The sequence below is a fragment of the Electrophorus electricus genome, chromosome 22 (assembly GCF_013358815.1).
Source record: "Electrophorus electricus isolate fEleEle1 chromosome 22, fEleEle1.pri, whole genome shotgun sequence".
Classification (NCBI taxonomy): Eukaryota; Metazoa; Chordata; class Actinopteri; order Gymnotiformes; family Gymnotidae; genus Electrophorus; species Electrophorus electricus.
The window spans coordinates 11,661,354-11,678,034 of NC_049556.1; the positions used below are offsets into that span (position 1 = coordinate 11,661,354).

The following is a 16,681-nucleotide window of genomic DNA, read 5'->3' on the forward strand; positions in this document are numbered from 1 at the left end:
ACACACACACAAACATACACACACACACACACACAGTCCCCAGTAAGACTGTATTTCAGGTACTCGAGGAAGGATTGTTTTCTTTTTATTATGCTTAGCCCTGATCAATGTGTGTGTGTGTGTGTGTGTTTCAGGGTCATGTTGGAGTCACAGGTGCCCGTGGATCCATGGGCCAGCAGGGGCCGCCGGTGAGCCGTCATTCTCATATATAAACAAACTGAACAACCCTTAGACTGTATACTTATACTATACAAAACACAACACAATCCTTATACTGTACAACACACAACACAACACAACCCTTATACTGTACAACACACAACACAACCCTTATACTGTACAACACACAGCACAACACAACCCTTATACTGTACAACACACAACACAACCCTTATACTGTACAACACACAACACAACACCACCCTTATACTGTACAACACACAACACAACTCTTATACTGTACAACACACAACACAACCCTTATACTGTACAACACACAACACAACACAACCCTTATACTGTACAACACACAACACAACACAACCCTTATACTGTACAACACACAACACCACCCTTATACTGTACAACACACAACACAACCCTTATACTGTACAACACACAACACCACCCTTATACTGTACAACACACAACACACAACACCACCCTTATACTGTACAACACACAACACAACCCTTATACTGTACAACACACAACACAACACCACCCTTATACTGTACAACACACAACACACAACACAACCCTTATACTGTACAACACAACCCTTATACTGTACAACACACAACACAACCCTTATACTGTACAACACACAACACAACTCTTATACTGTACAACACACAACACAACACAACCCTTATACTGTACAACACACAACACAACCCTTATACTGTACAACACACAACACCACCCTTATACTGTACAACACACAACACAACCCTTATACTGTACAACACTCAACACCACCCTTATACTGTACAACACACAACACAACTCTTATACTGTACAACACACAACACAACACAACCCTTATACTGTACAACACACAACACAACCCTTATACTGTACAACACACAACACAACACCACCCTTATACTGTACAACACACAACACAACTCTTATACTGTACAACACACAACACAACACAACCCTTATACTGTACAACACACAACACAACCCTTATACTGTACAACACACAACACAACACCACCCTTATACTGTACAACACACAACACAACCCTTATACTGTGCAACACACAACACAACCCTTATACTGTACAACACACAACACAACACAACCCTTATACTGTACAACACACAACACCACCCTTATACTGTACAACACACAACACCACCCTTATACTGTACAACACACAACACAACACAACCCTTATACTGTACAACACACAACACAACCCTTATACTGTACAACACACAACACAACACAACCCTTATACTGTACAACACACAACACCACCCTTATACTGTACAACACACAACACAACCCTTATACTGTACAACACACAACACCACCCTTATACTGTAAAACACACAACACCACCCTTATACTGTACAACACAACCCTTATACTGTACAACACACAACACAACCCTTATACTGTACAACACACAACACAACTCTTATACTGTACAACACACAACACAACACAACCCTTATACTGTACAACACACAACACAACCCTTATACTGTACAACACACAACACAACACAACCCTTATATTGTACAACACACAACACCACCCTTATACTGTACAACACACAACACACAACACAACCCTTATACTGTACAACACACAACACAACCCTTATACTGTACAACACACAACACAACTCTTATACTGTACAACACACAACACAACACAACCATTATACTGTACAACACACAACACAACCCTTATACTGTACAACACACAACACAACACAACCCTTATACTGTACAACACACAACACACAACACCACCCTTATACTGTACAACACACAACACAACCATTATACTGTACAACACACAACACAACACAACCCTTATACTGTACAACACACAACACACAACACCACCCTTATACTGTACAACACACAACACAACCCTTATACTGTACAACACACAACACAACACAACCCTTATACTGTACAACACACAACACCACCCTTATACTGTACAACACACAACACACAACACAACCCTTATACTGTACAACACACAACACACAACACCACCCTTATACTGTACAACACACAACACAACCCTTATACTGTACGACACACAACACAACACAACCCTTATACTGTACAACACACAACACAACCCTTATACTGTACAACACACAACACACAACACAACCCTTATACTGTACAACACACAACACAACCCTTATACTGTACAACACACAACACCACCCTTATACTGTACAACACACAACACAACCCTTATACTGTACAACACACAACACACAACACCACCCTTATACTGTACAACACACAACACAACCCTTATACTGTACAACACACAACACAACACCACCCTTATACTGTACAACACACAACACACAACACAACCCTTATACTGTACAACACACAACACCACCCTTATACTGTACAACACACAACACAACCCTTATACTGTACAACACACAACACAACACAACCCTTATACTGTACAACACACAACACACAACACCACCCTTATACTGTACAACACACAACACCACCCTTATACTGTACAACACACAACACAACCCTTATACTGTACAACACACAACACACAACACCACCCTTATACTGTACAACACACAACACAACCCTTATACTGTACAACACACAACACCACCCTTATACTGTACAACACACAACACAACCCTTATACTGTACAACACACAACACAACACCACCCTTATACTGTACAACACACAACACACAACACAACCCTTATACTGTACAACACACAACACACAACACCACCCTTATACTGTACAACACACAACACAACCCTTATACTGTACAACACACAACACAACACAACCCTTATACTGTACAACACACAACACACAACACCACCCTTATACTGTACAACACACAACACAACCCTTATACTGTACAACACACAACACACAACACCACCCTTATACTGTACAACACACAACACAACCCTTATACTGTACAACACACAACACCACCCTTATACTGTACAACACACAACACAACACAACCCTTATACTGTACAACACACAACATATAACACAACCCTTATACTGTACAACACACAACACATAACACCACCCTTATACTGTACAACACACAACACAACCCTTATACTGTACAACACACAATACATAACACCACCCTTATACTGTACAACACACAACACAACCCTTATACTGTACAACACACAACATACAAGTTTATATAGTTTATATATAAGGTTTTTGTGTATATTGTTTATATATAAGGTTTACGTGTATATAGTTTATATATAAGGTTTATGTATATATAGTTTATAGATAAGGTTTATGTGTATCTAGTTTATATATATGGTGTATGTGTATATAGTTTATATAAGGTGTATGTGTATATAGTTTATATATAAGGTGTATGTGTATATAGTTTATATATAAGGTTTATGTGTATCTAGTTTATATATAAGGTGTATGTATGTATAGTAGAGACAAATGCACAAAAGTTTGCACAAATTACTACATTTTCTCTTTAGGGATTACCTGGCATTCCTGGTAAAGAAGGACCCAAAGGAGATAAAGGAACTCAGGTACGTGTGTGTGTGTGTGTGTGTGTGTGTGCGTGTGTGTGTGTGTGCGTGCGTGTGTGTGTGCGCGTGTGTGCATGTGTGTGTGCGCGTGTGTGCATGTGTGTGTGCGCGTGTGTGTGTGCGCGTGTGTGCGTGCGCGTGAGTGTGTGTGTGTGTGCGTGTGTGTGTGTGTCGGTGTGTGTGTGTGTGTGTGTGCGTGTGTGTGTGCGTGTGTACGCATGTGTGTGTGCGCGTGTGTGCGTGTGTGTGCGTGTGTCGGTGTGTGTGTGTGTGCGTGTGTGTGTGCATGTGTGCGTGTGCGCGTGCGTGCGTGTGCATGCGTGTGCGTGCGTGTGCGTGCATGTGTGCGCGTGTGTGCGTGCATGTGTGCGTGTGTGTGTATGTGTGCGTGTGTGTGTGTGTGTCGGTGTGTGTGTGTGTGTTCATAACCTCACACTGAGCTGGAGAGGTGAGTCGGGGGGCAGTGAGATTATGAGTGAAGTCTCAGGTCCTGCACAGACACAGAGGACCTTACGAGTCAGGGAGCTTACAGCATCTCCAGGGGTTTGGCTTCTTCTGGACTCTTCTTTGGCCACATGTTAATGTTAATGATTCTCCACATTAGACCATTCTTGTGAATTTCTAGGTATGCTTGTTCTCTGTTTCCTGAGTCCTGGGCCAAAGCTGTGTGCGTGCTTGTAAAGATCCCCATTGCAACACGGAAAAAATAAATAAATAAATAAATAAATAAATACATACATACATACATACATACATACATACATACATACATATATATATATATATATATATATATATATATATAAAAAAGGGTTGTGTGTGTGTGTGTGTGTGTGTGTGTGTCTTGGGTTTAGGGACTACAAGGAAAAAAAGGTGCTCGAGGTCTGACAGGTTCACCTGGCCCAGAGGTAAGCATTCCCCTGTCTCACACACTGATATGCTGTATAGTGTCACACACACACACACACACACACACACACACACACACACACACACACACACACACAGTCTAGGACAAGAAGCACATAGGTGCAGACCTTGATACAAACATCTCTCTGTGTTTTGTTGGAAGCCAGATTCAGTGTGTATGTTGTGTTTCAGGGGCCTACAGGTCTGCCAGGGCCCAAAGGCATGATGGGATATCCTGGACCTGATGTCCCTCCTGGGTTACCAGGGTTACCAGGACTGCCAGGCCTAATGGGCCACAGAGTGAGTTTAAGACACTAACTCACACTCACTCACACTCACTCACTCTCTCACTCACACACTAACTCACACTCACTCACTCTCTCACTTACACACTAACTCTCACTCATTCACTCCCTCACTCATACTCACTCAGTCTCTCACTCACACACACTCACACACTATCTCATACTCCCTCACTCTCTCCCTCAAACATTATCTCACACTCACTCACTAACTCTCACACTCACACACTAACACTCACTCTCACTCACACACTAACTCACACTCACTCACTCTCACTCACACTAACTCTCACTCACTCTCACTGACACTCACTCTCTCACTCACACACTAACTCACACTCACTCACACTCACTCACTCTCTCACAGACACTCACTCTCTCACACTCACACACTAACTCACACTCACTCACACTCACTCACTCTCTCACAGACACTCACTCTCTCTCACTCACACACTCTCTCTCACAGACAGACAGACACACACACACATGCACACACACAGCTCTGTTCTTGTGTAGGTTGTGGTAGTGAGTTATGTTTGATAATGGCATCATTTTCCATATTAAGGTTGAATCATGCAGTGGCTACAGTCAGAGATTTACAGAGCTGTAGCATGTGAAGTACACACACACACACACACACGCACACACATACATACAAGCAGTTTCTCTTTCACACCTCATTAGCCCTGGCACTGACTCCCATGTGTCTGTGTGTTTAATGTAGGGGCGGGGTAGGGGCATGGCTATAATGTGAAAGGCCTTGAGTCACGGGGCGTGTGGGCCGGCCTGCACTGAGTCAGCGCTACTGCTGCCGACCTGGAGCAGAGCTGGAGCCCAGCGGGACTGTCCCGTCCTTAGGCCTGGCAGGAGGTGTGGGACCCAGAGCCCCTGCTAATGGGTGCGGGACCCAGAGCCCCTGCTAACGGGTGCGGGACCCAGAGCCCCTGCTAACGGGTGCGAGACCCAGAATCCCCAATGATGGGTGTGGGGCCTGGGACCCTGTTCTCTCTCTCTCTCTCTCCATCTGTCTGTCTGTCTGTCTATTTTTCTATCTATCTCAGCAGCTGTATAGTCACACTGCTGATACTACGTTAAGACCTCAGTATGAACACTTAAACCTGAGACCTTACACCCAACTTACATCAGCAGTGTCCTAGAAAACTGGTTTAAAGTCTCGTTAAGGAGAGACATGTTTTTATGTTCAGGTTCAGCTTTCTCAGAGTTAAAGTTTTCCATCAGATATGTCTCTCTCTCGCTCTCTCTCACACACACACACACATGCGTGTACGCAAAGATATACACACTCATACACAAGCTCTTATATAATATGAAGCAAATTAAGGATTGTACTGATTCCACACATATTCCATATTGTGTGTGTGTGTGTGTGTGTGTGTATGTGTGTCTGTGTATGTGTGTGAGAGAGAGAGAGAGAGAGAGAGAGAGAGAGAGAGAGAGAGAGAGAGAGAGCGAGAGAGAGAGAGTGCTGACAGGTCTTTGGCTGGCAGGTATTTGGTTTGGCATCTGAGCCCCAGCTGTCAATCACAATGTGTGTGACTAATACCTGCCATGAGCAAGGAGGAGCCAAGAACTCTCTCCCGCTCTCTCTCTCAGTTTAAACTAAGTTTTCATTTTACTGGCCATATCTGACTACTCTAAAGAACTGAAGTCATTTAGCCAGTAAAAAATAATAACTTTGATGAAATCAGTATCATCGATAGATCTTAACACACAGCACAGTCTGAGTCTACTACTAAGATACACACACACATACACACACACATACATACACACACACACACACACACACACACACACACACACACCCTGTAGGTGTTTGTGCCCCTAACTCTGTTATCCGTCTGATTCCGGTTGTTCCTTCCATGTGTCCATGTTTGACCTGCCTCTGATTGGCCCCTCCTCTGTGTGATGCATGTTTAACCTGCCTCTGATTGGCCCCTCCTCTGTGTGACACATGTTTGACCTGCCTCTGATTGGCCCCTGCTCTGTGTGACGCATGTTTGACCTGCCTCTGATTGGCCGCTGCTCTGTGTGATGCATGTTTGACCTGCCTCTGATTGGCCCCTCCTCTGTGTGACATATGTTTGACCTGCCTCTGATTGCCCCCTGCTCTGTGTGATGCATTTTTGACCTGCCTCTGATTGCCCCCTGCTCTGTGTGACGCATTTTTGACCTGCCTCTGATTGGCCCCTCCTCTGTGTGACACATGTTTGCAGGGTCAGCGTGGAGCCCCGGGCCCTGAGGGGAGGGCGGGGCTTCCTGGTCTGCGTGGGGACGTCGGCCTGCCCGGTGCTGTCGGAGACAGAGGGCCATCCGGGTTGCAGGTAGGGATCTGCCTCTCTCCCGCTCGGATTATTCCCTCTCCGTCCAGCACGGCCATTACAGGCTTCCTCCGGTGGACTTGGCCAACAAAAGGAGGGTTTAACCCCTGATAAGTAAGATTTTCCAGGTGAACCTATGTGTGACCTTTTGACCTCAGTTTGACCCGTATTTTCCAGGGTGAGAGAGCTTTGCCGGGTGAGAGGGGACCGGCCGGCACTAAGGGCATGGAGGGTGCCTCCGGAGACCAGGGCAAGATGGGTGACCCTGGGGTCAAAGGTCAACGGGTGAGTGAAACACTGTCCAAGAAAATAAGTGATTAGTAATGTATTAGTCAGTTGTATTAGCACAGTGTCAGTCATATATGTGTGTGTGTGTGTGTGTGTGTGTGTGTGTGTGTGTGTGTGTGTGTGTGTGTGTGTGTGTGTGTGTGTGTGTGTTTGTGTGTGCAGGGTGAATCTGGTGAACAAGGCATGCTTGGTCTCCAAGGTTTCCCAGGGCCCAAGGTCAGCATACCCCATTACAAACACATCACCCTGTGATCTCACACACATCACCCCATGATCTCACCGACACCACCCCGTGATCTCACACACACCACCCCGTGATCTCACACACATCACCCTGTGATCTCACACACACACCACCCTGTGATCTCACACACACCACCCTGTGATCTCACATACACACCACCCTGTGATCTCACACACACCACCCTGTGATCTCACACACACCACCCCGTGATCTCACACACATCACTAAGGTGATCTCACACACATCATGCCCCGTGATCTCACATACACCACCCCCTTGTGATCTCACACACACCACCCCGTGATCTCACACACACACCACCCCGTGATTTCACACACACACCACCCTGTGATCTCACACACACCGCCCCGTGATCTCACACACACACCACCCTGTGATCTCACATACACACCACCCTGTGATCTCACACACACCACCCTGTGATCTCACACACACCACCCCGTGATCTCACACACATCACTAAGGTGATCTCACACACATCATGCCCCGTGATCTCACATACACCACCCCCTTGTGATCTCACACACACCACCCCGTGATCTCACACACACACCACCCCGTGATCTCACACACACACCACCCTGTGATCTCACACACACCGCCCCGTGATCTCACACACACCACCCTGTGATCTCACACACACCACCCTGTGATCTCACACACACCACCCTGTGATCTCACACACATCACCCTGTGATCTCACACACACCACCCCGTGATCTCACACACATCACCCCGTGATCTCACACACACCACCCCGTGATCTCACACACACCACCCCGTGATCTCACACACATCACCCCGTGATCTCACACACACCACCCTGTGATCTCACACACACCACCCTGTGATCTCACACACACCACCCCGTGATCTCACACACATCACTAAGGTGATCTCACACACATCATGCCCCGTGATCTCACATACACCACCCCCTTGTGATCTCACACACACACCACCCCGTGATCTCACACACACACCACCCTGTGATCTCACACACACCGCCCCGTGATCTCACACACACACCACCCTGTGATCTCACACACACCACCCTGTGATCTCACACACATCACCCTGTGATCTCACACACACCACCCCGTGATCTCACACACATCACCCTGTGATCTCACACACCACCCCGTGATCTCACACACACCACCCTGTGATCTCACACACACCACCCCGTGATCTCACACACATCACCCCGTGATCTCACACACACCACCCTGTGATCTCACACACACCACCCTGTGATCTCACACACACCACCCCGTGATCTCACACACATCACTAAGGTGATCTCACACACATCATGCCCCGTGATCTCACATACACCACCCCCTTGTGATCTCACACACACCACCCCGTGATCTCACACACACACCACCCCGTGATCTCACACACACACCACCCTGTGATCTCACACACACCGCCCCGTGATCTCACACACACACCACCCTGTGATCTCACACACACCACCCTGTGATCTCACACACATCACCCTGTGATCTCACACACACCACCCTGTGATTTCACACACATCACCCTGTGATCTCACACACACCACCCCGTGATCTCACACACATCACCCTGTGATCTCACACACACCACCCCGTGATCTCACACACACCACCCTGTGATCTCACACACACCACCCCGTGATCTCACACACATCACCCCGTGATCTCACACACACCACCCCGTGATCTCACACACACCACCCCCTTATGATCTCACACACATCACCCCCTTGTGATCACACACACATCACCCTGTGATCTCACACACACCACCCTGTGATCTCACACACACACCACCCTGTGATGTCACACACATCACCCTGTGATCTCACACACACCACCCTGTGATCTCACACACATCACCCTGTGATCTCACACACATCACCCCCTTGTGATCTCACACACATCACCCTGTGATCTCACACACACACCACCCCGTGATCTCACACACACCACCCCGTGATCTCACACACATCACCCTGTGATCTCACACACACACCACCCTGTGATCTCACACACACCACCCCGTGATCTCACACACACCACCCCGTGATCTCACACGCACCACACTGTGATCTCACACACACACCACCCCGTGATCTCACACACACCACCCCATGATCTCACACACACCACCCCGTGATCTCACACACACACCACCCCGTGATCTCACACACACACCACCACCACAGTAACCTGCAGACGATTAACTCCAGGGGGACAATGCGATCGTGCATTAGCATATGCAAATGAAACATAGCATAATTACAATAATCACAATCACTGACCATTATTATAGCAGCAGTGGCAATAATGATGAGATCGTCTGAGAGAAACTAGACCATCTCCAGTAGGGTGCAGCACTGGTTCTAGACTGTTCTAGACTGCTTTACCTAGACCCGACTTTAGAGACGGCCATTACTGAACTTGAGAGACAACTGAAGACAACATTACTGGTGTTACTGGAGTTAGATAAGTGTTGTGGTCTCTGATTGGACTAGGGTCCGGACGGTGATTTGGGCTTTGCTGGTGCTTCTGGACCCAAAGGCCCAATGGGGCCACTGGTGAGTAACATTTCTCTTTTCCTCTGTCTCTCTCGCCCTCTCTCGGTTTCTATTTCATCCCTTCCCATCTCCCTGTGTGTTTCTATTTTGTGTATAATCTTTGTGTGTGTGTTTCAGGGTTTCACAGGTCCCATAGGTCCAGTCGGGATGGTTGGTCCGATGGGGAGACCAGTAAGTAACTGTTCTGTGGCTGTTGTGATTTATTCTTTTTTATTTTTAATTCATGTATATTGAAAGACCTGCGTGTGTTTTGTTCAGTTACTGTATATGAGTATATGTGACTTTTCCTACAGGGTCCCCAAGGGCCCAAAGGAGGAACAGGAGAAATGGTGAGAAGGCGTTTAGAATAATCACCAGCATAAACAAGCCCCTCCCACCTCTTACATCATCATACTACAATGAACCTCCTCCCACCTCTTACATCATCATACTACACTGAAGCCCATCATGTTAAATATTATTGTTATTAATAATAATAATAGGAGCAGAGCTTGTGTATTATTTTGTGTGTGAAGGTGTTTACCTCCCTGTTTGCACTGAGGGTCCTAGTGGAAGCACTTTCCTGTGGTGATGTTTGAGTTATACAGAGTGTAGTATTCTCCCCTATACCTGCTACTGGTGTGTCAAAAACATGGGACAAACTGAGGACACACACACACACACACACACACACACACACACACACACACAAATGGTGAACGCGGGGCGCCTACTGGCCTGTGGGAGCACAAAGCTGCTCCCTAATGTGCAGTTTCCACCATAACATCTTGGGTGTGTTATAAAAGTGTTAGAACCGATTTAGGCAGTTTTGAGATCCAAAAAAAGTCTGGTACCACAAGACTGAACAAAAATTCTCCATGATGACAGTTTCTATTGAGGGTTTAAAACCCACAGATGTGTGCAATGTTTGTGTCATGTCAAACAGAAACAGTGTTACTGCTCCTGATTAATTCCCTGCTGAAGTATCCAGCCAAATTTCACCTGCCACCTGGCACATTGCAGTGATACACACGAGTGTCATGGTAACCCATTTCTCCCGTCCCAACAGGGTCCCGCAGGGCCACGGGGTAGTCCAGGACCGAGGGTGAGTGGACACTTCTCCTTAAAGTACTCATCTCTTGCCTGGGGCAGATAAGGGCTGGGGCAGATAAGGGCTGGGCCTGATCTTCACGGGGCGTGTAAATGCTGGAACCAGGCATGTTCCAGACATTCACAGTCTGCAGATGTTTGCTGAAGCTGCTCTCCCAGAAGGCGATGGAGATAACCCTCACTGTTCGGCCATCAGTGCTGAAAGGCTCAGGTGCTAACTCCATGCTGATGACATCCTTCTCACTGTTGTATCGTAGGGTCGACCCGGAGCTCCTGGGCCAGCGGTAAGAGCCATGTTCCATATCACATAAAACCAAGGAACTTCAGGAGAAATATGGGTGGGACCTTCTGTTGTTTTTTTGACATTGTTGTCTATCTTTAGAATGTTAGTCACTGAAAGTCTGCTTCCGTTTAACATTTCCACGTTATCGGTGGTCTCGAAGCATGCTTGAACGTCTGATTTGAATCAATTTCACCATCCTCCTGCAGTCAGTAGGGGGGGATCTGTGTGTGTTTAAGGATCTGTGGCATAACGCAAGTGCAGATGAATCATGACACATGTGTGTTTGGCTCGCTGCCATAGTTACAGTGCAGACCATATGTTTGCGTGAGAGATTCAGAGGTCAACGGGAGTGATGGGAATCTGCAGGAGCTAGAATCAAGCAGCGGGGTTGATGTTGGCAGAATATGGGAAGATACACACACACACACACACCAGGACACCAGAAGCTCTCAGCTATGCCGTGTGGAAGGTTCTTGGGAAGTGTTTATATAAGAAAATCTTTCCTATAAACTTCGCTGAAAAAGAAAAAAAAACAAACTAGTGCATTCAAAAGTTATGCCGTGTCTCCGACAGGCCAGAACAGAGTTCTGACCTGCGGGCCCTCCCCGGATTACTGAACACTTCTGTAGACCTGTTCTGAGTGCATCTGTGTGTGTGTGTGTGAGTGTATGGTGTGATGGCTGGTGTGTGAGTTGTTAGCTCTGGAGGTTATAATGTAGACAGCAGTGGGATTTAGCACATCCCTTCATTGGAGGGTTATGGGTTACAGTTAGGGGTTAGGGGTGGGTTAACCCTACTACCTCTCTTCATTAGAGGCTTAGGGCTAGGGCTTAGGGTTAGGGTTAGTGGTTAGGGGTTAGGGTTAACCTTAGCACCCCCCTTCATTAGAGGGTTAGGGTTAGTGGTTAGGGGTTAGGGGTAACCCTAGCACCTCCCTTCATTAGAGGGTTAGGGCTTAGGGTTAGGGTTAGGGTTAGTGGTTAGGGGTTAGGGTTAGGGTTAGGGTTAGGGTTAGAGTTAGGGGTTAGGGGTTAGGGGTAACCCTAGCACCCCCCTTCATTAGAGGGGTTGCTCCAATTATTGCCCTCTCAGTAATCACATGTCCTAGTGCGACATACCGTACACAGTGTGCAGGCCTGGTGTCAGTTTTTATTCCTCATACTACAGCAAATGTGACTTTCCAGAAAGGAGGGAGCTGATCCAGGACCAGCTGTTTTACTATGAGTTGGTTTTGCTTAATGTGATCTGCTTCCAGAGACGCCTGCGCGTGGATGCAGCCACACTGGCCTTGGCGGAGTCCAACACGGCACTGCAGGAGGTACACGACAATCCTAACCCCTAACCCCTAACCCCTAACCCTAAGCCCTAACCCCTAACCCTAACCCTAATCCTTGGCAGAGTCCAACACGGCACTGCAGGAGGTACACGACAATCCTAACCCCTAACCCCTAACCCTAACCCCTAACCCCTAACCCCTAACCCTAACCCTAATCCTTGGCAGAGTCCGACACGGCACTGCAGGAGGTACACGACAATCCTAACCCCTAACCCCTAACCCCTAACCCTAACCCTAACCCCTAACCCCTAACCCTAACCCTAATCCTTGGCAGAGTCCAACACGGCACTGCAGGAGGTACACGACAATCCTAACCCCTAACCCCTAACCCCTAACCCTAACCCCTAACCCTAACCCTAATCCTTGGCAGAGTCCGACACGGCACTGCAGGAGGTACACGACAATCCTAACCCCTAACCCCTAACCCTAACCCCTAACCCTAATCCTTGGCAGAGTCCGACACGGCACTGCAGGAGGTACATGGCAACCCTAACCCATCAGGTTATCAGGACCCATTACCAGAGTTCACTGCTGCAATCATGTCCAGGAAAACTTACTCAGAGGATGAGAAAGACAAACAGAGAGTAACAGAGAGTCCTTAAATGTCAAATAAATTTATTTAAAAAGCTTCCTTCCGTGATGAGTGTTCACACAATGTTTTTGGAAATATCCATGCAGACTAGTGAGCACTGGTCCTTGCATTCCTCCTGTGTGTGTGTGTGTTTTAATAAGACACAAATTATGTTGCTTTCTATTACAAGGATGACTCTAAGTGTATGTGACTGACAGGGACCCTAAAAAATTTGTCTCCTACACTAACGTGAAGGTTCTCCTTCACCTTTACCACTCTGCAGAGTTACCAGAACACTCAGGTGTCCCTGGCGGACCAGAGCACGGAGATCTTCAAGACCCTGGACCAGCTGAGCAACCTGATCGACAGCATCAGGACACCAGTGGGCTCTCGCGAGAACCCTGCCCGCTTCTGCAGAGACCTCCTGGAATGCCAGCAGAGGATGGCAGATGGTGAGAGAAACATCTGTCCACTCACCTGTTTGTTAGGTCATTCCTTCCTTCCTTCTTTTGTTTGTTTAGTTATACAGTTCACATTTTAAGTCTTTAACTTCCTGTTGAATGTATCTTTAACTTCGTGTTGAATGTATCTTTAACTTTGTGTTGAATGTATCTTGAACTTTCCGTTGAATGCCAATTGAGTACAGAGCTAATTCACCCTGAACCGGCAATATATTAATGGCTTTGTTTTGGGGTTTTTGGGGTCTTTGTGTTCTGAGCAGGAATGTTCTGGATTGATCCAAACTTGGGCTGCACTTCAGACGCTGTCCAGGTGTTTTGTAACTTCTCAGCAGGAGGCCAGACGTGCATTCACCCCCTCGCCACTGATAAGGTACTAACATACCACGCCCAGCTACAATACAGAGCCCTCAGAGCGTAGCGGGCACAGCGGCACGCAGCCAAGAGTTTCGGGGAACATGCTCTAACCTCAAAAGATTCCGTACAGGAATTCAGATGCTACACACTCACACTTTCTCTCTCTCTCTCTCTCTCTGTTTTCCTCTCTTTTGTGCAGTGTGCACTCGTAGGCCAGGTGTTTTTCCTTCTTCTGCCGTTTAAAAAGTGTGATTCACCGATGATCTGTACTTTGAATGCATCTTACTACCAGTCTTCTCAGATCCTAATCTTCTCCATTCCAAAACGGAACACTGATCAGATTTTCCTCTGCTGTCATTATCCCGTCTGATGTTGCCTAAATCGAGTACATAATGGAAATCCGAGTACATAATGTTCTTTCTCACTGATGGCAGCTGTCTTAGTCTAGTGTGTCATGTCAGTGCATTAAACTGGTGTCACCTGACTGTGTGTGTGTGTGAGGTGTCTAACTGGGCACTACCGAGCACTTGGTTGTCTGTGAAACGGGTGCAGCTGGCAACCTGAACCAAGGTGGCACCCATGGGGACAGAGAGGGGGTGAAAGATGTCTTTATTACCCCCCCCCTTCCCAAAAAATCCCAGTACGTCCACCATGGCCTGGTTTGTATTGGACACAGACATGTGCAGAGTGGCCCAGTACACCGTGGGAGAGGTACCAGCACCAACCAGTGTCTGTGTTTTAGGTGTGAGACACATTTTCACTCCTCATCGTGACAAACCGAGATTCCTAACAGACTCCGTCCTCTGAACAGGCCGTGAAATGGGACTCCATTCAGGGTGTTGGTGAGTGTTGTTCTTGTGTGTGCCTCTAGGTGGCGTTCGGCGTCAGTAAGGTCCAAATGAAGTTCTTGCACTTGCTGAGCACAGAGGCCACTCAGACCATTTCACTCCGCTGCCACAGTGACCCGGCAGTGGTCGCCACGGAGACGCCAGGGCCCTTGCGTTTCCAGGGTTGGAATGGCCGGGTGTTTGAAAAAGACTCTAAACTGCAGACGCAGGTGCTTCAAGATGACTGTGAGGTAAAGCAAAAGAGAGAGAGAGAGAGAGAGAGAGAGAGAGGGAGGGAATGGAAAGGGAGGATGTCAAGGAATGGGAAATTTTCCTTTGTGATGTAAATTTTGTGAATTTCCATCATTTAATGTGATAGATATATTCGATCCTGTATATTAGCCTTTGCACTAATGTAAATACTGATCTATGTTTCCATGGGAAATTGAGTCTGGGGGTAAATCTGGGTGTGTATTTGGCGTGAATGCGGGCAGGTGCACGACGGCAGCTGGCAGCGATCTTGGTTCCTCCTCCAGACTCAGGACCCCGCGCAGCTCCCCGTCGTGGCCGTCCAGGGTCTCCCACCGAACAGCACAGGGGCCTGGCGCCACCTGGAGGTGGGACCCGTCTGCTTCCTCTGAGCCTGTCTTCCACGCCCCTTGTCCAGGCCCAAAGGGACTTGCGCGTCAAGATGGCTGCTCTCACATCGGGGCTGTTGAGAAAGGAGGTTCTCCTGGCATGTGTTGGGGGTTTCCCACTAAGCCCCACCCCTGTCCCCCATTTACAGGGGGTTCCCCACTAAGCCCTGCCCCTACGCTCTCATTTATGGGGGGGGTTCCCTGAGACCACTAAGCCCCACACCTACCCCCCATTTACAGGATGGCTCCATGAGACCACTAAGCCCCACCCCTACCCCCATTTACAGAGGGTTCCCAGAGACCATTAAGCCCCGCCACACCCCTCATTTCCAGAGGGTTCCCCGAGACCACTAAGCCCCGCCCCTACAGGGGGTTCCCCGAGACCACTAAGTCACAACTCACATCCTTCCACAAGTCAGCTGTTGTGGAAATGGGAAGTTGCCGCCCAACCCCCATTTCCACAACAGCTGACTTGTGGAAGGATGTGAGTTGTGATCGGCTTGTTCTAGCAGAATACGCAACCGAGGCAGGACTGGGTGCTAATGCACAGTGAGGAAAATACTGTTGTTTTGATTGATGAATAGACACCATTTTTTTGACAAAACAGCTAGAAAAAGAGTTTTGAAATGGGTA

General features: G+C 47.5%; 1 protein-coding gene across 2 annotated transcripts in view; it reads left to right on the top strand.

The window, feature by feature from the left end:
- The window catches only part of LOC113568523 (collagen alpha-1(XXIV) chain), a 90,422-nt gene extending 74,150 nt beyond the window's left edge, over positions 1-16,272 (top strand). For both annotated transcript variants that reach the window (XM_035521491.1, XM_035521492.1), the window contains 17 exons: positions 135-188; positions 3,740-3,793; positions 4,648-4,701; positions 4,895-5,002; positions 7,245-7,352; positions 7,527-7,634; positions 7,800-7,853; positions 10,427-10,489; positions 10,607-10,660; positions 10,783-10,818; positions 11,538-11,573; positions 11,836-11,862; positions 13,117-13,179; positions 14,052-14,220; positions 14,490-14,599; positions 15,455-15,661; positions 15,905-16,272. In XM_035521491.1, coding sequence (XP_035377384.1) covers positions 135-188; positions 3,740-3,793; positions 4,648-4,701; positions 4,895-5,002; positions 7,245-7,352; positions 7,527-7,634; positions 7,800-7,853; positions 10,427-10,489; positions 10,607-10,660; positions 10,783-10,818; positions 11,538-11,573; positions 11,836-11,862; positions 13,117-13,179; positions 14,052-14,220; positions 14,490-14,599; positions 15,455-15,661; positions 15,905-16,051 — 1,452 coding nt within the window. In that variant the 3' untranslated portion in view covers positions 16,052-16,272. The remainder of the gene's footprint in view (positions 1-134; positions 189-3,739; positions 3,794-4,647; positions 4,702-4,894; positions 5,003-7,244; positions 7,353-7,526; positions 7,635-7,799; positions 7,854-10,426; positions 10,490-10,606; positions 10,661-10,782; positions 10,819-11,537; positions 11,574-11,835; positions 11,863-13,116; positions 13,180-14,051; positions 14,221-14,489; positions 14,600-15,454; positions 15,662-15,904) is intronic.
- The last annotated feature ends 409 nt before the right edge of the window (positions 16,273-16,681 follow it).